The sequence below is a fragment of the Caretta caretta genome, chromosome 3 (assembly GCF_965140235.1).
Source record: "Caretta caretta isolate rCarCar2 chromosome 3, rCarCar1.hap1, whole genome shotgun sequence".
NCBI lineage: Eukaryota > Metazoa > Chordata > Testudines > Cheloniidae > Caretta > Caretta caretta.
Window position 1 is genome coordinate 136,462,116 of NC_134208.1, and position 21,207 is coordinate 136,483,322.

Consider the following 21,207-nt stretch of genomic DNA (forward strand, 5'->3'; position numbering starts at 1 on the left):
GGGAACCTAGGCCCTCCCACTCCTCTGGGTTCCAGCCCAGGGTCCTGTAGCGAACAGACAAGGTCTGTCTATTCAAATCCAACCCTGCTCCCTCTCTGGGCTTCTTCCAACCATAGCCTTTTATGAGGCCTTATTCTCACACTCTTCTCTAAGGGCCAGGGATTTGCAGGACTCTCCCCTGGAATCTCCCAATCAAATTCCAAAGTAAAAGTACAAAAGAAAAGCCCACTTCTGCCGCCTTTGAGCTTGTTCGTTCATCCCTCTCTGGTGCTCTGTTTTGTTCCTCAGCTGAGCACTTTCCAGACCTTCTCCTTGGAAGTATAGGTTCTGCACTTTTATCAGAGCTCACCACTGGAGCGTGCTTCACCCTGGTGGCTGCTCCATGTGTCTCCTGGCCTCTTGACAGACTTTTCTACTTAATGGAGGATCCCAGGGCCAAATCTCACTTCGGTCTCTCTCCTCACAACTGCTCTAGTCCCAGAAAGTGACTGCAGAGTTCCTGCCTCTCCTCCCTGCAGTGCCTTTCTGCTCCAGATGCTCTGCCTTTAAACTATAACCTCTCAGCTGGGACTCATCTTTAACTGAGCCTGTTCCACACTCCAGCTACAGCCAGGCCTCTCAGGCTCACAGTAACTCTTTCAGTGTGTGTGCGCGGTATACACCCCATCACAGCCTTATTTAAATTTTGAGACTGTGGTACCTTGACCAAAATTTGAAGTGGTTTCTGCCATCTGGTTCTTCCATCTTGAATGCCTAACTTGAGATACCTTAGGTCTCAAGGTGGTTGGGAGATGCCACTGGTGGGCACCTCCCAACTCCAGCTGGAGTCAATGGGAGCTGCGTATACTCAATACTCTGAGAACGAGGCCCAATATGTCTAAAGTTGGGCAATCAAAATCATTTGCCTCTTCTGAAAATTTTGTATCTTCCACTTAGGTCAAAACTACCACCCAGTGCTTCTGAAATACTATCTTTTATTAATAACTGCTGTGTTTTTACAGTACACTTTCTCTCTTTGGTGTCTCAAGCACAAAGCTGATTTTAAAATTTTTCATCTGTAGCTAAACTTCGTATTGTGTAATACTACTTTCCTAAGTAAATTTTTTTAACCCATTTTTGTTTAATCTGTAATAGATATAATTGGCCTGTCTGGTCTGATCACACCTTCTTTGGATGAAATGATTTTTGTTGCCAAGGAAATGGAGAGATTAGAGATCAAGATTCCTTTGTTGATTGGAGGAGCAACTACATCTAAGTAAGAAAGATATTTTGAGGATATTTTTAAAATACCATCAAATATAAGATTTTTTTTTTTAACAATACATAGAAGGGTAACTCTGCTCTCCGCCATGTACTGCTGCTGTTATAATTTTCATCTCGAGGAACCCAAAACTCTTTTACCACCATGGACCAGATCCCCACCCTCACAACACCTTCATGGAAGGAGCTGAGCAATTTGGCTCTGATCCAGCAAAGCACTTCTGAGTGTACTTAACTTTAATCGTATCATGATGATGCTGTCATCATCATCATGGCAAGTCCCTTTGCAGATCAGTCACCATGCAGATTCCCCTTTAGCTAGGCTTTAAGCAGATGATGGTTCCATTGACTTCAGTGGGCTTGTTGACACGCTTAAAGTTTAAGCCTATTTTTAAGTGCTTTGCTGGATCAGGATCAGTGTGTGCAGCAGCTTGAGGATTGAACTCCGGGTCCCCTTGAAGCAGGCTAAGAAAGACACATTCTGGCCACTTGCACACATGCCACTAAATACTGAATTTGGTAGTCTGTTTTGGGACTGTGATCTCATTTTCTTGCATACATTAAAATGAAATGGTGTTACTGTTACGATTTTCTAAAAAACAATGTTGACACCTGACATCTAATATTAACCTTCTCAATAGATGTAAGCAGGTGAGAACTCTGGAGATGGCAGAGGTCAGTTCTTGACCCTGTGGAAGCATTAGTATTGCTTCTTTCTTTACCAGCAGCTTGTGCATATTCTGATCAGTGGTTCCATTAGTCCTGGACCAAGTGGCCTTGGCAAGATGGTTCAGTAACATTACAGGAACTGACTAGATTAAGACCACCATTGTGATGTAAACTTTAAAATACAGCAACCTTTAAATCTATGAAATAACCTTTTTACTTGCATGGGTCTCATTCATTGCCTATAATGTTGAGATTTCAAATATTGAGACTTTCAGCCAAGCAATTTTGTCCTAATTAGTGGAGGGCTACCTGCCTCCAACCCTAAATGTTAGTCATTTGTGGGTCCCAATGCACAGTCATTTTGAAACAGCCTTGCACAGTTCATTCATATGAAGATGAAGTAAACGACAAGGATGTAAGCTTCATTTCAGATTTTGGAGAGTAATTTACATATGTACAGTTTGTTATACGTTGTAGTTTTGTGTATATGCAGATGTGCAGACACAGACTACAATGCATGTAAAATGTATGTGGACTTTTAAATCAAAGGCACATGCTTCATCACAGATTTTGGAGAATGAGGCATTTTCTTTATTACTCTTCAAAGTAAGATAACACATTTACTTTTACATTCAGACAAATACACTTCAAAGGCTGTTTATGAAGAGCCATCTGCACTCACCCTGTTGAGTCCAAGTTGCACCCATTCTAGTTCCTTTCCATAGATGAATGTCAATATTACAAACACAGTCATTGCTTGGGTGTGGGGAAAATAAGTTTTGCTGAGGGAGAAGGAGATGCATAGATCCACAGACAGGATATACATAGTTGGGCGTCTTTATTTTGAGAAGCACATACTTCCATTATTACTAAAATGTCTCTTAGTAATTGCAGACATAGTGGCAATGTATTACACTTGATGATTTTATGAAAGATAATTTTAAAAATATTAAAAAGATGCATTCTCACTATATAACGGTGCCATGTATCTGTCCATTCAGGTTTTTTCCCACCTTTGCATATTAAAATAAAGGTCGGAAGAGGTTTGGACCTTAAGCAAATATTATTCCTTGATGACTGAAATCCCAGACATGGTTATCAAAAGAAACCAAACTAAGATCCAAAAGAGGTAGCTTTCACAATTTATACTGCAAAGTTATCAGTAATACATACATCACCCGCCTTGTGTCTCTCTTATCCTGGGACCAGCAGTGCTACAACATTACTGCATATAAAGATTAATATGACAACTCATATTATGGGCTATATTTTTTACATTGCGTTGTTAAATGCACAACTCAAGACTTCAGCACGGAGAATTGAAGGTGCAAAAATGTGGAATTATTTTCACTTTATTTACACTTCGGAAATAATTCTAAGGTCTTAGATTCTTAAAGTTTAAAAATTAAACTTGTACTCAATGTTTAAAGTACATATAAGCATCTAAATAGATGGCCATGCCTATCCAGTTAATCTTTATTCTTTCGTACAGTAATGGCCCCCATTACTGTAGTATCTGAGTGTGTCTCAGTCTTTATTCTCAAAACACCTCTGTAACTTAGGGAAGTGGTGTTATCCCCATTTTACAGATGGGGAGCTGAGGCACAGATTGAGAAGTGACTTGCCCAGGGTGACACAAGAAGTCAGTGGCAGAACAGGGGCTTGAACCCAGAACAAGGCTAGTGCCCAAACCACTGACCCATCCTTTTGCCCTTTGTTCTCCTGTTTTGGTGTGCAATACATTTTGCACATCTACATGTTACAATTATGTGTGTAATTCATTTTTTAATTACTGCAGTACTGGACACAACTGTCAAAACTAAGTACCACAGGTAGCCAAGTGTGCAATTTGGTGGTACTGGAAGCAAGAGTTTAAGGGTGTTGGAAGCCCTAGAGCAGTTGCAAGCAAGATATGAGTGTGTGTGTGTGTGTGTGTGTGTGTGTGTGTGTGTGAGAGAGAGACCATGTCTCCCTCTAGTGACTGGTTCTAGCAAGGACCTTGCTCAGACAGCTTGCCTAATGTGCGCATTACAAAGTTCCTCCTTCAGTTCAGGTGAGTGGGTGCTTGTGCTTTTGGTTCTAACGGCTGTGGGTTTGTTACATGTACCTACAATAGAATGCCTTATGTACTGTCAATCTCAGTACATCAGTTGTCTGTGTTAGCGGAACACTGTTAAAGGACAAGAGGCCTACTTAAACAGAAAAAAGAAAAGGAGTACTTGTGGCACCTTAGAGACTAACAAATTTATTTGAGCATAAGCTTTTGAAAGCTTATGCTCAAATAAATTGGTTAGCCTCTAAGGTGCCACAAGTCCTCTTTTTCTTTTTGTGGATACAGACTAACATGGCTGCTACTCTGAAACCTACTTAAACAGAAGTACTTGTAAGATGTACGGAAGGAACTATAATATTTTTTTCTAGTGGATTTAGCCTTAAACGTCAACCTCATGGGGTATTATGAGGCTCAATTAATTGATGAGCACAATTCTGTTCTGTATTGCAACCTTTTGAAAGTCAATGAGGTTGTGTAGGGGAAGCTGGCACAGAATTTGGTTCAATATTTGTAAAGAATTTTGATACCCTTGGAAAGTGCCATTATACATATAAATTATATCTGTGTTTTTATTGATCAATTTACAGCACATGAATGGATTAATTTCATCTTCTGTTCTAGTTGTAAATTTACGATTTCATTGTCTGCCAGAAGAAATCTTGGCTTTTTAAAGTCTTTATAAAAAGCACAACCTTGAAAGTGTCTCAGTGCATCATGGTTTTGAAAAGACTTGTACCTTGGTTTGCAACACTTACTTTTGTTCTGTTTTCCCATTTCAGAACACATACAGCTGTGAAAATTGCCCCACGGTACAGCGCACCGGTCATTCATGTCCTTGATGCATCCAAGAGTGTGGTGGTTGTAAGTTCTGGATCGCGGTTCTCCCGCTCAGACACACCCACCCCACCCCTTCCCATAGTGCTGTATATTTTATATGAAGTGGCCTGATCCTGCAAGTTCACCTGTGGGTAAAAGTCACCCTGTTCATGGGGCCAGATCAAGGCCTGTGCACTAGTGAAATCCCACTGAAGCCTATTTTGAGAGCCTAAGTGGGAATGGAAGAGGTGCCTAAGTCTTGAGCCGGCCCTTAGCAAAGGGTGCATGTGCAGAACAACCATTCAGGTCCCTTTGGTTAGCTTTTAACTTTTAAGAATGTCACCAATAAGCCTCTTCCTGCTTTTTAAAAGCTAACTACTACAGACCAGGCCTGCCTGGTAGTACTCATCATGACACTGTCACCAAGAGGAGGGAAACCCATGGTCAGGGATACCCCCTATCTTCTACGCTGGGTTGAGTTCATTGCCAAGCAGGGGAGTTTTCAGAGTGTGTCAGCGAGTGAAGCAGTGCTTCAGGTTTTTGTCAGGCCAGTTCATGAGCTGGACATCAGGCAACTTCCGCTTGGAAGTAACATTCCACATTATCAGGGTGTGGCCAATATATGGATGAAATGAAGGATTAAAAAATTATTCCATAGGAACTTACTGGTTTATCAGTTGGAATCATCTCTCACATTGAAAGCTGGCCCCATGGTGATACGAAGTAAGATTTGTTCCCTAGACCCAGCACTGCTGTACATTGTTGAAGCTGGTCATTGCCTTAAGGCATATTGTTTTAATCCATATCAATTGCCAGTATAATATCTACATAAATAAACACAATGCACACAAGGAAATCCAAATGTGATGAAAAATAAATATCTGCAACTCCCCCACACTGTCTCTATATCAGATTTGTATGGTGTTATGCTGCTTTTGAATGCGAAAAGCAGTCATGGACAAAATTAAATATTTTAAGAACAGAAAAATATCGTAGTGCTACTATATAAGTCCATGGCATGCCCACACCTGGAATACCATGTGCTGTTTTGGTGACCCCGTCTCAAAGAAGATATATTATATATATAACTAGATATATTAGAATTGGAAGAAGTACAAAGAAGGGCAACAAAAACGGTTAGATGTATGGAACAGCTTCTATATAAGGAGAGATTAAAAAGACTGGCACTGCTCATCTTGGAGAAGAGATGACTGGAGCACAGGGGATATGATAGGTCTATACAGTTGTGAATTTGTGGAGAAAGTATATAGGGAATTATTATTTACCCCTTCACACGATCCAGGGGTCACCCAATGAAATTAATAGGCAGCAGGTTTAAAACTAACATAAGGAACTATTTCTTTGCACAATGCAGTCAACCTGTGGAGCTCATTGGTAGGGGATGCTGTGAAGGCCAAAAGTATAACAGTTAAAACAAGAATTAAGTAAGTTCATGGAGGATAGGTCCATCAGTGACTATTAGCCAGGGTGGTCAGGGTCACAACCCATGCTGGACACAGAAAAAGCCCTAGGAGTCTGTTTATGAAGGAAGGGGTTCACCCAGAGGAGTTGTGGAGAAGAAAACCTGTGGAAGGCGGAGTAGGAAGAAACAGAGGGAAAGAGTAGTGAGTGGGTGTCTGTAAACTTCTGACTGCTAGAATCTGTGTCTGGACAACAGGGGATGGATCATTTGATAAATTGCTCTGTTCTGTTCATTCCCTCTGAACCATGTGGTCCTGTCCACTGTTAGAAGACAGGATACTGGGTTAGGTGGACCATTGGTCTGACCGAGTATGGCCGTTCTTATGTTCACATGTAAATTGTGATATGAATCATAGAAATCTCAAATTACATGCTTTTGCTCGTAAATATATTATCCTGGGGTTGGCTTATGCTTTTTTCAAACTTTGATTCTTCACATTGAGTAATTTCTTTTTGGGAAACACCTACAGTACTGTATCTTATAGATCTGCCCCCTTGACTCCATAAAAATATCATTTTCGTACTCCACGATGGATGCGTAAAAGCAAAGTATACGTTAACTTTATGGACTCTCTGTTTTTTCAGTAAGCCAGAAGTTTGAAGAAGCTTTGAGAATTTCAAATGTTAAGTCTTAGTTTTAAAACGATCCTGTCGTCTAGAGTTCATGTTAAGTGATGAGTTTTTTCCTAACATGTTCTGTCATTAAAGACTGCATGCTTTAAATTTTAAAGGAAAGTAAAGACTTAAAGAACTGCGATTGAAAATGACTGATGATAGAGAAGACAGTTGCTCAAAGGACCTAATAATCTCCTCCTGGGGTAAAGGAAATAAAAACCTTGAGGATGGGGGGGGGGGGAAAGGAGTGTCATCATTTCTCTTCCATATCCTCCAAACCTCAGGGAAACTTCTCTGTAGGCCTCAGGATCTACTTTTGGGAAGGGGATCTGCCAAGTGTTGGCAGAGACAGAGGACAGCTGCACTTCGTGGTGGTGTTTCTCCTGTCCCTTACCCACAGTCCCACAGAGATTTCCCCACTGGAGTTAATGCTGATGGGGGTCTGCATTATCTTACTGGATTCCCTCTTCTGAAACACCCTCTGATGGGCTATTCCCAGGGGAAGCAGCTCCTGGCATGAAAGATAAACCCTGTGCCTCTGCAGTGCCTTTATGTGTATGTCCCTGGACTAAAGCAGATCCAATGAGACATAAGGTTTCTGTGCATCAGTGTCCCTGCCTGTTCTGTGGGAAGAAAATGCTTGTTATGGACAAAATCCGAGCAGCATTGTGAAAAAAGTTTCTTTAATATACTGTTGAATTGCCTGAGTTTGGGGTTGCAGCTGAGAACTGAAAAAAGATGCTAACACAGACCCCAATCTCCTAATTGCAGTTTGCTCACTTGAGATGTTCTTACGATTTCCTGATTGACTTTGGCTGACTTGTTTCTCAATTACTATGATTGTCTAGCCCATTATATTTAACTGCCCGTTTCCACAACTACAGTGACATAAGGAATCATTTAAGAGACCTTGATTATAATTCAAGGCATTTTGCAGTGACAAGCTATTGAATTGGGTGAGGCTAGTTGCTGATTCATTGGCTTCTGTTCTGTAACTATTCTAGAAGATAGCAGTGTGGTGCTAAGATGGATGCTGGTGCATTCAAACTGCCTACCCAGGGAGTTATGGGGTATGTGCTGTTCCTCAGAACAGGAAAATTGCTCATAGAAAAGAATGTGGAATCCTCTGGCTGAGCCTTGGCCTGGTTCCTGGGCCTGCTCAGAGTCTGTTAGCAGTCTCCTCCTCTCAGCACTTTCCTCGGCCAGGCTGAACTCTCATACTGTCGTACAGGCATTGTGTCTTTTTGGTAACATGGACAAAAAAGAACATGTCCTAATCATGTCAAGGACTCAAGGAGCCACATCCTAACTCCAGTAGATACACAGTCAAAACATGCTTTATAACACCCACTTCTTTCTTTCCTTCCTATCTCCAGCAAATTGACCCTGTATGAGGTGAGGTTCATTCACTTCTTGGCCATCCCCTTGTGACTGGATCTGGGGATCGCTCTCGTCTGGTCCGGCACCCACTTCTGTCAGTCACTCTGTCTCGACAGTGGTCTCTCCTCCCGTACTTCACAGCAGTCCCTCTTCATGACTCAGTCCTCTGGCAAGGTCAATGTGTAGTCTTCCCCTTCTGTGGTATCAGAGTTCCTCCAGACCAACAGTCTGTGCACCGTCCCAGGCAGTGCTTTGTGCCAATTCCCAGACTGTGCCACTTCCCCAGAGGTTGGTAGGGGAAGCTGGACTCATCTACTACTCCACATTGCAGCCCAGGGACCCTGTCAGCAGCCACCAAGGTCTACGCAGTCTCAACACTCGCTGCTCTTTCCCTCTGTTTCTTCCTACTCTGCTTTCCACAGGGTTTCTTCCCCACAACTCCTTTGGTTGAACCCCTTCCATCAGGGCTAGGCTCCCAGGGCTTTTCCTATATCCAGAGAGTGAATGCAGACCCTCTCCCTCAAGCCCTCTTCTGTTCTCAACTCCCTGGCTTTATACAAGCCCAGCCTGCTCCTGCCTTAGCTAGACCGCATCTTCTGTTAATGCATGTCATTGAAGCCTGACTCTCCCCTTCCCTGCCAGCCACCCCCCAGTGCGGCCTATATGGTTAATGGGACCCTTCTGAGGCCCTTAACCGCTTCAAGGCTGGTGTGGGATGAACGTGCTATCACACAGTGCCTCTGCCCTCTCCCCACATGCATACTGTGCCTTCTCTCCCTGTACCCTCCCCAACAAATGTGTGTTGTGCATCCTCCAATTTCTTTGCAGGCATCTTTCCTCATTGGGGAGAGAAAGAATTGGGTCTCTTTTCTTATCCTCTGAGCCTCCCTGGGTGGCTGTCACTCTGTGTCAGATGCTGCCCTTGGCGGTGAAGACAGTGGGTTACAGCACCCCTTGCCACCTCCCCATAGTGACAGGGTGGGTAGGTGCGGTTTAACTCAATCTTTACTCCGTGTATGAAGTATTGGCCATTTTCAATTGGTTCCTTTCCCTTATGCTAGCCATTAACTAATGACTAACATTTAGCTAATTCCTAGGATGATGCTATCTGGGCATCAACTAATGTCCTGGGCTTTATTTTGACTTTATAGTCGGGGGTGGCTGCTGGCAAGTGGGGACATATCTAGAATCATGCCTGCAGGGATTCCCCACCCCGTCCTTCCATCTGCAAGTGGTTTCCAACAGCTCTTTCAGGCCAGGAGCAAAAGGGGTGCAGGTAGTGGGGAGCAAAGCACGAGTAGGGTTGGTCCCATCTGAGGGAGTCTTGACAGCAAGGGAGAGGGAGGCAGGGTGCATCAGACTCTGTGCCTTTATGGGGATTGTTTCTTTCGGCACTCTCAGAAAGGCCAGAGAGCTGACAATGGATGACAATGGCGGGGCTAGAGGTATAGCCTCAAAGTGTTAGTTTGAAGTATTGTTTTAATATGTTTGACTTAGTCTCTCATCTACAATATGATGATTTACTAGCTCACTGGTAGTTTAGTGATGGGATTGGGCTTTTCGTTATCATCCTGATCTAGATAAGAACTGTCACAGTTCAGGGCAACCGCACCTGTATTCCCCCTCGGAGCTCCACCAAAGGCACCTGCTCTAGGCTCCTGGCTCCTTACCCATCACCTCTCTTGATCGCACACCCATGTCTCCCCTCCCTCCTGACGGTGACTGCCAGCAGTCACAAGTTATCACACAGCTCTTTCCCAACAAAACATTTATTCTTAAGGTGGAAGCATTACAGGGGAAACATTAAAACAACAAAAGACTCTACAGACATGCTAATAAGCTTACCCCAGAGATCACCCCAACTCCAACAAGGGCTCTGGCAGGGAGTCAGGCCTTCAAACCCCATAAAGGGGGTTTTCTGTGGTTACAAGTTCATAATACCCGTGAATAGGTCAGTATTTCCTTAATTCAGCCTGAGCCTTTGATGTTGAGACTTCAGGAACAGAAAGTAAGCAGACGGTGGTCCCCTCCTCAGGCTATAGCTTCCCACAACTGGGGTTTTGCATAAATGGAGGTGGGTAATTTGTATTCACCTTTCAGTAGAGATTCCCCAGGCAAACCATTTGACACTGTTTGTCCCAAAAGTCCATTCTTGTCCGGCACATTGTTCAGTATAGTTCTTTGAAGTTCATAACGCTTCCCAGGGTTCACATCCTGTCCCCTCCCAGAGAGAGGTTATGTACAACCCTGGTCCACAATAATACATAAACCATTAATTTAATATACTGGGCCCCAAATGTACTAAAACTTAATTCAATAAGGCCTCCCAAAGATATTTTAGGAAATTGCTATGTCAGTCACAAGACCCACAGAAGCTACAATATGAAAGGCTGATGACTCACTTTGAAGTTCAAACTTGTCCATGCTGCAGCAGCTTTCCTACTGCTAAAACTCCCTTTTACTTTCTCAGTGCTCTCAGCTACTAGATGAAAACCTGAAAGATGATTTCTTTGAAGAAATAATAGAGGAGTATGAAGATATTAGACAGGACCACTATGAGTCTCTCAAGGTAAATAAAACTGCATTGTGTATTATATAAATTCTTTCCCTTCTAAAATGACCAGGGATGAGTATAAAAATATTGCTCGGGCATGCAGGAGTGAAATCAGGAAGGCCAATTCACACCTGGAGTTGCAGCTAGCAAGAGATGTTAAGAGTAACAAGAAGAGTTTCTTCAGGTATGTTGGTAACAAGAAGAAAGTCAAGGAGAGTGTAGGCCCCTTACTGAATGAGGGAGGCAACCTAGTGACAGAGGATGTGGAAAAAGCTAATGTGCTCAATGCTTCTTGTGCCTCTGCATGGTAATTGAGATGAAGGCCTGGACAAGAGTTTTAGCTCTCTGGACAGAAAGCCACTGTTGAGTTTTATAAATGTTGGGAGAGAGAAAATTGATTTGGAGACAAACTGACTATGAGGGATGAGAGTATGGAATGCACTAAAGACAACTCCTAGGTCCTCTGTCTGAGAAGGCAGACAAAGAAGCATTCTCAAAGGTCAACCAGCTCTGATTTTGGCCTCTTTGCAAGTGAAGTTGATTTCAAAACTTAGGGTCCTCTGCTGGGAGCACCTTGCTTAAAGTTTCCCATAATTGCACTACCACTGGTGCAGCAACTCCTGGAACTATAGTGTAGACCAGGGGTGAATTCCTGACCCCATTGAAGTCAATGGCAAAATTTGTATGGACTTCACTGGGCCAGGATTTCATCCTGTGTACCGGGAACCACTGGTGGTCTTTATGGCTGTCGTCTAGACTTGCTCTGAGCAAGGTTAGACAACAGAGATAAAATGCAGCACCTTCCTATGCATCTGTACTCTCTTTTTTTTTTTTTTTTTTTTTTAACAAAGGAACTTAAATTTATGTGGGGAGATTAATGCTTGATAATCTTATAGGCTAAATCAACTAGAAATGTCTGTCAGTTAAGAGTAGTACAGTAAATTGATGAGCTCATTGTAAAGTACGTTTTATTTTAGTCTTACCAAGGTACTTGCTAGATGATGAGGATACATCTGAGGACAGATTTAATTTCAACGAAATCATTTCAGACTGTAACAAGGCCATTGAAGTTACTTTGCTCAAAGCTGAGAGGTTGTACAAATGTATCTTTTATTTCCATACAGGAAAGAAGATATTTGTCATTAGAGCAAGCTAGGAGAAAAGGTTTCCATAATGACTGGCTGTCAGACTATAAACCTGGTCAGTTTGCTGCTTCTTTTTTTTTTTTTTTTAATTGAATGCTTACTACTTGATAACCTCACTGGATATAGCTGTGTGGTTCCTGTCAGAGGGAGCATCATGACTTGAAAATAAATTGGTATCTGTTGAATTTGAAGGGATCGTTGTTGCACAAATGGGAGATCAGTGGCCTAAAATGAAGTGTTTTCTTTCTCTTGCTTGCAGATGTTTGGTCCCATTACATTTATTTTTGTTTCTTCTAATTTCCAACTTGTGAAAAACATAGCCATTTAAACATTTTATTTTTTTTATACATTGCCGAAAAGTGAGTGTTGTACATCATTTTAAAACCAAAGATCCATTATAGTACATACAATCAAATCATAAAAATGTAGGACTGGAAGGTACCTCAATATGTCATCCTGTCCAGTGCCCTACACTCAAGGCAGGACTAAGTAATAACTGGACCATTCTTGACAGGTGTTTGTCTAACCTGTTCTTAAAAACCTCCAATGCTGGAAATTCCACAGCTTCTCTAGGTATGCACTCAGTAGTGCCTACTTTCACAGAGCCAAAATGCAGCACTCAGTTTCTAGTAACTAATCTTTATAAAGGTCCCTACTAAGGTATCAGAGAAGGTAGGAAGGTGCAAATGCTGGACCAATAGCTACACCATACCACTGCACATGTACCTTCACCATCTCCATCCTAGTGGATGTGTGGGAGTTGCAAAAGCTCCCGTAGCTTCCCGACTAGCTGTTGTGTGGAACTCCACAGCATACAATGCTGGTGAACTGGGCTGTGTCTGAGTAGAAGAGTTGTATATAAAGCATCAATATAGAAAGCATTTAGTGGAAGGTTGTCTATGCATCTGCCCACTTCTGACATATTCTAAGCCCTATGATCAACAAAATAACTTCATAAGTCCAACACAATTAAGTACCAATCAGTATTGATTTGGATAAACTAATGAAGGAACTTTAAATTTCATATGTCAAGACTAATGCCTGAGAATCTTCTAGGCTGGTGTATCAGATAATAGTGATGTTATAGTTAGATTTACTTCAGTTTATTGTGACAGTCTTCTGCAGGATGACCATTTTAAATACTTCATTGTGGCGCACACATGCTGATAACGGTTCAAAAGCATTGGGAACGAGAAAACTAAGTTATAGATGGTAGTGATGATTTTTGTTTCCTTGCTGTATTGTGTACGGTAGGACCTCAGAGTTATGAACCCCTCAGGAATGGAGTTTATTCATAGCTCTGAAATGTTTGTAACTCTGAACAAAACATTATGGTTGTTCTTCCAAAAGATTACCAACTGAACATTTGACTTAATACAGCTGTGAAACTTTACTATGCAGAAGAAAAATGCTATTTTACCTTTAGTTTTTGTAGTAGTTTATGTTTAACACAGTACTGTATTTGCTTTTATTTTTCTCTCTGTTGCTGCCTAATTGCATATTTCCAGTTCCAAATGAGGTGTGTGTGGTTGACTGGTCAGCTCGTAACTCTTAAGTTCTACTGTCTGTAAAAGATTCAGCAATATGTGAAATGTGAATGTCTGATACACCCTAATGACAAACTACTTTAAAATCCTACAGTTAAACCTAAATTCTTTGGCACTCAAGTCTTTGAAGATTATAACCTGGAGAGGCTGGTGGAATACATTGACTGGAAGCCTTTTTTTGATGTCTGGCAACTTCGGGGCAAATATCCCAACCGAGGATTTCCTAAAATTTTTAATGATAAAGCAGTGGGTGAGTATTGAAATAGCATTTCTTGTATGAAGGCAATGCAGACAGATCAGTTATTTAAAATATATACGGTATTCTGATTGTTCACAAATACACATGAGCAACTTCAATTGAATTAGAAAGTATTTTAATAAAATGTTGGTACAAAAGATTAATAATGAAAAGTGAGTGGGAAATATTTAGGCCCCAACTGTAAAGAGTTTGCTTGTATGTCAAAACAAAGGAAAATATTTTGATGAAGAAAATTAGAGGGCTTGATATGTCTATATTCATTGTTGGACGACATCACTAGAAGCCCTGGGTCCCATTATGTATAATCTGAAAAGTACTTTTAAAAGAAGACCATTGGAACATATGTAATAAAGCTGCAATTGTATCCAAACCTCTAAAAATTAGTGTTCTTTCTACTATGCTATATTTAGAGCCCTGCAAATCTGTAGATATCTGCTTTATATCGGTGGATATCTGCTTTATATCGGCGGATATCTGCATCCGCACATGCGGATAGCTGTGGACCATGTTTGTGGATCACAGATGGGATGCGGATACAAATTTGGTATCCACACTGGGCTCTGACTATATTGGGAAGCCAGATAATTTGGTATGTAACATACATGAAGTATGTAATATACAGTAGCAGAGTTTGTAAATAGCTCCCAATTTCACTGGAACCAAGGAATGGAGACTATCGACGAGAGGATGGTTTATGTCAAGGGTTCTCAAACTGGGTTGTGAGCTGTCCGCCTCCACCCCAAACACCGCTTTCCATCCAGCGTTTCTAATGGTGTTAAATATATTTTTAAAAGTGTTTTTAATTTATAAGGGGGGGTCGCACTCAGAGTCTTGCTATGTGAAAGGGGTCACCAGTACAAAAGTTTGAGAACTACTGGTTTATGTGGTCTTGTGTGTTTGGATAAGAAGACACACTTGGGCTCACTCTTTTAAAGCAGTATGGCATGGTTACCGGTAACGGTTTACAGCACAGTGTCTGTGAGGTGTTTGGGTTTAAGGGGGTCCCAACCACAATCTAATGATTTCTGGGGTATTTTAGGTACTTTCATGTACAGTCTGCCCACCTCACTTATTCTGCTCCACCTTTTTTACTGTACTAGAATTCTGCTGGCTGAAGTATTTGTGCAGAAGGTGTACTGTTACAACTGTGTAACCATGACCGCACTGACACCTTCTCTGTTAGCAACAGCTAAAATGCTACAGTAGTATCCAATAAGAAAAATGACTGAGGAAATAGCAGCAGGATTATCCAGAAAGTGTATTTATTTAAAAAGTGGGGAGGGGGAAGCTGGAAAGCTGGTTAAAGTTATGTCTTTTTTTTTTTTTTTTTTTAATAGGAGAAGAAGCTAAAAGAGTTTATGATGATGCTCAAACCCTACTAAAAACTTTGATTAGCCAAAAGAAATTGCAAGCCAGGGGCCTGGTTGGGTTCTGGCCAGCGCAGAGTGTTCAAGATGATATTCATTTATACGCAACAGAAGAAGCATTGCAATCTTCAGAACCAATAGCTAAATTTTACGGTTTAAGGCAACAGGTAGGAAGATGGAGTATTTGCTGACCTACTATAAAGTTCTTTTGTGTTGGCTTGTGAAGTTGGAACAAAGGGATTATGTTAAAGTTCATGCTGAAAATGAAGTTAGCTATAATCTGAGAGCAAGCTACAAAGGAAGAGTCATCTCCTGATCCCCTTTCTGCCTTTTTCAAAAATTATTATTAATTAATAACATAAGATCTGTGAATGGTGAAACAGTGTATTACAGAACACTCCTTAGATTTCATCTTTTCAGATTCATTTTCTGTTTTTTCTTCTAATATTTTAGCAGCCATAAAGCACCATTGTGCATCTATGGTGCTGCATAACTTCATAATCAAGACCCTGTGTACCGACCTAAATTTTGCACCAAGATCCTCCATCAAACTGGAAATTCTATGGGAGCTTAATTTATACTAAAAATGAGATTTTTTTTGAATGAATTAAGTCTGAACATTAATAATAATGTCTTTCCTGCAGTTATCTGCAGTCTTTATTTTTGTTTAATTCTCACCTGGGGAAACAGTTCAGAATAAACACATTTATTAGCCATTTCTGTTAACAGATTAGTAGCAAAATAGTTAATTATTGACATTTTAAATGGTCATCTTTCGGTTTGCATTAACACCCCATTCAGGTGAATGGAGAAGTTTGGATTTCTCAGAGTTACTGTTTCAAGCTATCCCAGGAAAATAATGTTGGTTCAGTTTATGCTTAGTTCATATTTTCAGAGTTATCTGTATGATCTTTAGAAACCGAATTAAAAAAAATATGAAAACTGAATTTCTGGAGCACAGTTTTGTGTACAGGTGTGGATTCTGTGAGACATGCGGCGGGATTTTGTCAAAGATAACAGCATTGTTAGATGATCACTGTCAGTTTACAAACCACATTTCCATCTGAAATTTTTTTTACTGCTGTTGTTACAAGAAAACCTTAAGATTACTAGAACTGAGAGAGATTAGGGGGGAAAGTTCCCCAACCCCCCCGCGCTTTGTTTTGTGTGTTTGACAGCATTTTTTTTTATAGCCTGTTTTACTAATCCTCTTATTCGGTCTGACAGTTTCCTCTGTTCATGTCAAACAGTGTTAAAGATGGAAAAGGCCTCTCCATTGACCTGCTGTATCCCCCAGTGGCCAGTGTTATATTGTTCCTTATTAATTTGCTAGTTGCAAAAAATCAAGGTCAAAATTCTCTTCAGCTCTGCCTGACATCTCTTCCTTCCCATAGCCTGTCCTCCTTTAATGTGCGGACAATACCAGTATCTGATTTGTGGAACCACCACACAGAACTGAAGGGAGAGCGTTGTCTCTGATTCAGACCAGACAGAAGGCATCATGCATCTAGGCCTGGCCTATAGTACTTGCTTCCTGATATTGATAAGAATATCTTGTATCTAGAAGTCCTTCTGGTTTAAAAACAACTTCTCTCCTGTTGAGGGAAAATAGATGGACCCATTTCTAGGCCTGCCTGAGCAATGTGCTTTTTAAAAAAAAAAAACAAAAAACACACCCCGAGTTTTCTTCGTTGATGCAACTTTTGTTGTTGTTTTTAATTTTAGGCCGAAAAAGACTCCTCCTGCACAGACCCATATTACTGCCTCTCTGATTTTATAGCCCCCGTGGATTCTGGTGTTCGTGACTATTTAGGCCTGTTCGCTGTGGCCTGCTTCGGGGTAGACAAGCTGTGCAAGGAATATGAGAAACAGTGTGATGACTACAACAGCATAATGGTGAAAGCACTGGGAGATCGTATAGCAGAGGTAACAAATTTTATTACAGATTGGACGGCCGCTTATACTTCCCTTGAACTCTCCACTGGGCTCACTTGACAGCCACCTCTTCACCTTCTTAGATTAAAGTGGGTGTTGTGTGACACAGTGCGTCCTGTTCATTAAATGTGAAATGGAAGATTTCTTGCCACTGAATGTGTCTTGAGGAGAGAGAGGATAGTCAGCATGAGCAACAAGGGAATCTGAGACTCAGTGCAGCTTTCCAGACTTTTTTCCATCATGAGAGAGTTTCAGGGTCAAGTCTCAAAAAAAAGCAAGTAGCTTTAAACAGGTTGTAAACTGGGCCTCTTTTTTAAAAGTATCTCTAACTCCCTCAGATAATTTTTTGGACCCTAAAATGACCTAATAGTTCTACCATTGGATACAAATGCAGGGATTCCATTGGCTTTAATGGTAACCGCACAAGTATATCCAAAGGAAGAATTTGACCCACTATGTCTAAGATCTTCTCTACAGTGGGTGTTTGTCCTGATTCCAGTCATGTGCCAGATTCTGGTGCAAACTTCTAGTGAAAACAAGGAAAGCTGGAATTTGCATCAGTCGAACTTCTCCAGTTTCAAACAGAGCTAAGCTCTTCTGACACAAGTAGCAGCTTTGTGTGTCTGTACTAGAAGTCTGTGATGGTGCAGCTACGCCACCGGCTCGAACCAGGGCAAATGGTACAGGGTAGGCAAGGTCTAAACATCTTCTCTACAGCTCGGCCCTGTATTGTCATCCGGTTACCAGCCACCTCCTTCCCATCTCCAGTACACAGGCTTGTCAAGCACCACCAAAAAAACCCAGGATTGGTGAAAGAAGTGCTTTGTGTGTGTTTCAGTAGAATCAGTTTGCTTGTATGATGCTTATTTACCCATGGTGAGAGTCCCTACAAAGAAGTACATGAAATCTGACCATGTCATTTCTGGCCTGGACTAAATTGCTGCTGTTGGCAATCTCTGCAAATTAAAAGAATACTTACTCTTTGTTCCCAGGCATTTGCAGAGGAGCTCCATGAAAGGGTCCGAAAAGAATTCTGGGCTTATTGCAACAGTGAACAGTTGGATATTTCAGACTTGCGCAGGATCAGATACGATGGAATCCGTCCAGCTCCTGGGTACCCGAGCCAGCCCGACCACACTGAAAAACTCACCATGTGGAAACTTGCAAACATTGAGGAGGCAACAGGTCCCTGCAACCTTTTTTATTTCCCCTTTATAAGGGGAAACCTGAATAAGGAGTTAAAACTCTGTGACAAAGTATTCAATGCAGAGCTGCATAAAAACAAAAATCAAAACAATTAATTACAGTTGGAAAATCTCTCTTTCCCCCTCTCCTCCCCCACTCCTCCTGCCCCTGTTCCTTTGCTGCAGCCAGGGGTTTTTTTTTATGGAACAGTGTCATCTTAGTGTGTTCTTGTGTATTAGAGAATTTTGTAGGAGAATCTAGTTTGCATTTAAAAAAACATTTCTAATGTCCTTATGGCCGCAAGCAAACCTTCCAAAGGTGAACAGAGTGTAGATCAATGTAGTGCTGTGTTCCTCAGTCTGCAGAGAGCCTCAAACAGGACCTCTTAGAAAGTGTGAACTGCCCTGTTCCTCTCGTGTTGCTGTTTTAAAGGTCAGCTATTTCACTGCTAATCCCAAACTACCTTCCTAGGTGCCAAAAACCCCTAATGCTCCCTTCCCAGATGCCAAAATGTCTAGTTTATCCCTGAGAACTTCTACATTGCAGACCTGCATTGCTGATACAAAAATATGCAGCATATTGAAAACTGAAAATGTAGTGCCCAAGGAAAATTTTTTGTTTAATAAAAATAAATAACACAAGAAATATTGAACTACTGTTTATTTATCTGTTTAGTTCATTAAAAATCTGCATTTTTGAATTTGCCTAATGTTGTCACAGAATTTTCAGTTTGCCAAACAGTACGTCTCCCAAATTTATGCCTGTTACTATCAGTTACTAAACAAAATGTTGTTTTTTCTTTCAGGTATTCAGTTAACTGAATCACTAGCAATGACACCTGCCTCCGCAGTTTCAGGTCTCTACTTCTCCAACCCCAAATCCAAATACTTTGCTGTTGGTAAAATATGTAAGGATCAGGTAACTTGAATTCCATGATCTAGTTGAGCTACAAATAAACTGATTGAATAGTTGAAACAAGCAGTTTTCTGAGTATTTTGGAAACACTGAATCATGGAGACTTACTAATCAATGTGTTAAAATCTTTCTCCGGTTTCTTTGCAGGTTGAAGATTATGCCCTGAGGAAAAACTTGCCAGTGGCTGAGGTTGAGAAATGGCTGGGGCCCATCCTGGCATATGATTCGGAATAACTGTTTGTGGGATGGCAGGGGAAAGTCTCTGCCTTGCTCTTTCCCATTTCTTCTCCAGAAACAGAACAGAGCTGGACTTAGAATCTTGTCGTTTGCATCTATTGACAGAACCTCTCAGTGGGCTTTGGAGGCTGCTCACTTTGTAGTATCGCCTGCTGACACACACAAAAAAAACCCACCACATATTTGTCTAATTCTTTGTTAATTTTTGGCAAAGTAGTTGAAATCTTCTACAGACCTCACAATCATAATTGTGCATTTCTGTGCCCAAATACTATAACTGGGCTAGATGTAGAGATCACAGGGTTTTCTTTTCCATTGTGGAGGTTTTGAGAACTGGCTCACACCTTAATAATCTTGGGACAAACGTTTGCACTGAAGCAAATGACTGGGTAAAATAATGCGGAATTTTGTTTCTGGTCTTTAAATGGCGTGTGTATCAGCAAGTCAAAAGACACGGACATTGAATAAAAGAATTCCTCATAAGTAATGGGGAGGTTATTTAGTGGGTAGGGAACAACCTGGGATCTATTCTCCCCCCTCATTATACCGATGCTTCTCCTGTATTCAGGAGAACACCAGACCCCATGCTCGTATAGCAATCTTGCTATATCAGAAAGAAGGTTGTATCACTAAGGCTATTTTGATTATTTTTGTTGTTGTAACCACCAAAGATATGTGGTGGTCTGAAACAATCCCAGTTGAAACAATCCCAGTAATGCTGTATTATCCTAAAGAATTAAATAGTGTGACTGAGCACAGAATTGAAAGCCTGGAATACTCCAAGCTCTGACAGGCCTTCTCTGGCTTTGGGCAAACCATGCTATCTCTCTGACTCTCACTGTCTGTAGTGGTAAAATGGGGATAATATTTCCTACCTCACTGGTATGTATTGTGAAATTTACTTTGCAGATGAAAAGAGCTACTGACTTTAATATGTTACTTGCAGGTAAGTCTTTGGGTGCCTGAATATTCAAGCTGTGGTTGCAATACCTTTGCTTACTGATAATGAAGAAAAGGCCTTTGGAAATATCTGCTATGTGTTTTCACACAATTACTACTTTTTAAGCAAAAACATGTTGGAAAAACTGTTACATGACAAAACTTTTGCATCAAATTACTGTGCTTAGTCATCTGATCTGAATGTAAGCAATAGATAATGCTACAAGTTTAGTCTCTAAATATTTAATTTTGAATAAATTCACTGTTTATAAATGTTTTTTTAATAATCTCTGCAGTAGGGACTAGTCTAGCTCAGAGCTATGTATTTAATAACTTTTAGGAAACACTGAGGAGAAAGTCCTGCTTTCTAAGTCTGGTATCTGTCAAAAACAATGATCTGTGTTGTAAAGAGACCCCCCCCCTTCTAAGTATATTGTTAGTAATCAATTGGTATTTAAATATTGCCTTACAATATTAACCTTCATCTGACTTTTGAAATGTACTAAAAAAAATGCATATATGACTCCTTTAACAATAAATATTACTCTATGGGTAGTCGCAAAAAGAAAAGGAGTACTTGTGGCACCTTAGAGACTAACCAATTTATTTGAGCTTAGCTTTCGTGAGCTACAGTTCACTTCATCGGTGAAGTGAGCTGTAGCTCATGAAAGCTTAAGCTCAAATAAATTGGTTAGTCTCTAAGGTGCCACAAGTACTCCTTTTTCTTTTTGCGAATACAGACTAACACGGCTGTTACTCTGAAACCTGTCTATGGGTAGTGCTATCCTTGTCAAACCTCAGTTTAAAGTAGATCATTGACATAAAATATGCAATAAAATCTGACCTACT

The 21,207-nt window shown here is 40.9% G+C and overlaps 1 protein-coding gene across 4 annotated transcripts in view; it reads left to right on the forward strand.

Annotated features, from left to right (window-relative positions):
- MTR (5-methyltetrahydrofolate-homocysteine methyltransferase) overlaps positions 1 to 20,631 on the forward strand; it is a 71,817-nt gene extending 51,186 nt beyond the window's left edge. For all 4 annotated transcript variants that reach the window (XM_048843781.2, XM_048843785.2, XM_048843782.2 and 1 more), the window contains 10 exons: positions 1,135 to 1,255; positions 4,762 to 4,843; positions 10,746 to 10,844; positions 11,954 to 12,029; positions 13,616 to 13,771; positions 15,118 to 15,314; positions 16,873 to 17,073; positions 18,075 to 18,267; positions 19,073 to 19,185; positions 19,330 to 20,631. In XM_048843781.2, coding sequence (XP_048699738.1) covers positions 1,135 to 1,255; positions 4,762 to 4,843; positions 10,746 to 10,844; positions 11,954 to 12,029; positions 13,616 to 13,771; positions 15,118 to 15,314; positions 16,873 to 17,073; positions 18,075 to 18,267; positions 19,073 to 19,185; positions 19,330 to 19,416 — 1,325 coding nt within the window. In that variant the 3' untranslated portion in view covers positions 19,417 to 20,631. The remainder of the gene's footprint in view (positions 1 to 1,134; positions 1,256 to 4,761; positions 4,844 to 10,745; positions 10,845 to 11,953; positions 12,030 to 13,615; positions 13,772 to 15,117; positions 15,315 to 16,872; positions 17,074 to 18,074; positions 18,268 to 19,072; positions 19,186 to 19,329) is intronic.
- The last annotated feature ends 576 nt before the right edge of the window (positions 20,632 to 21,207 follow it).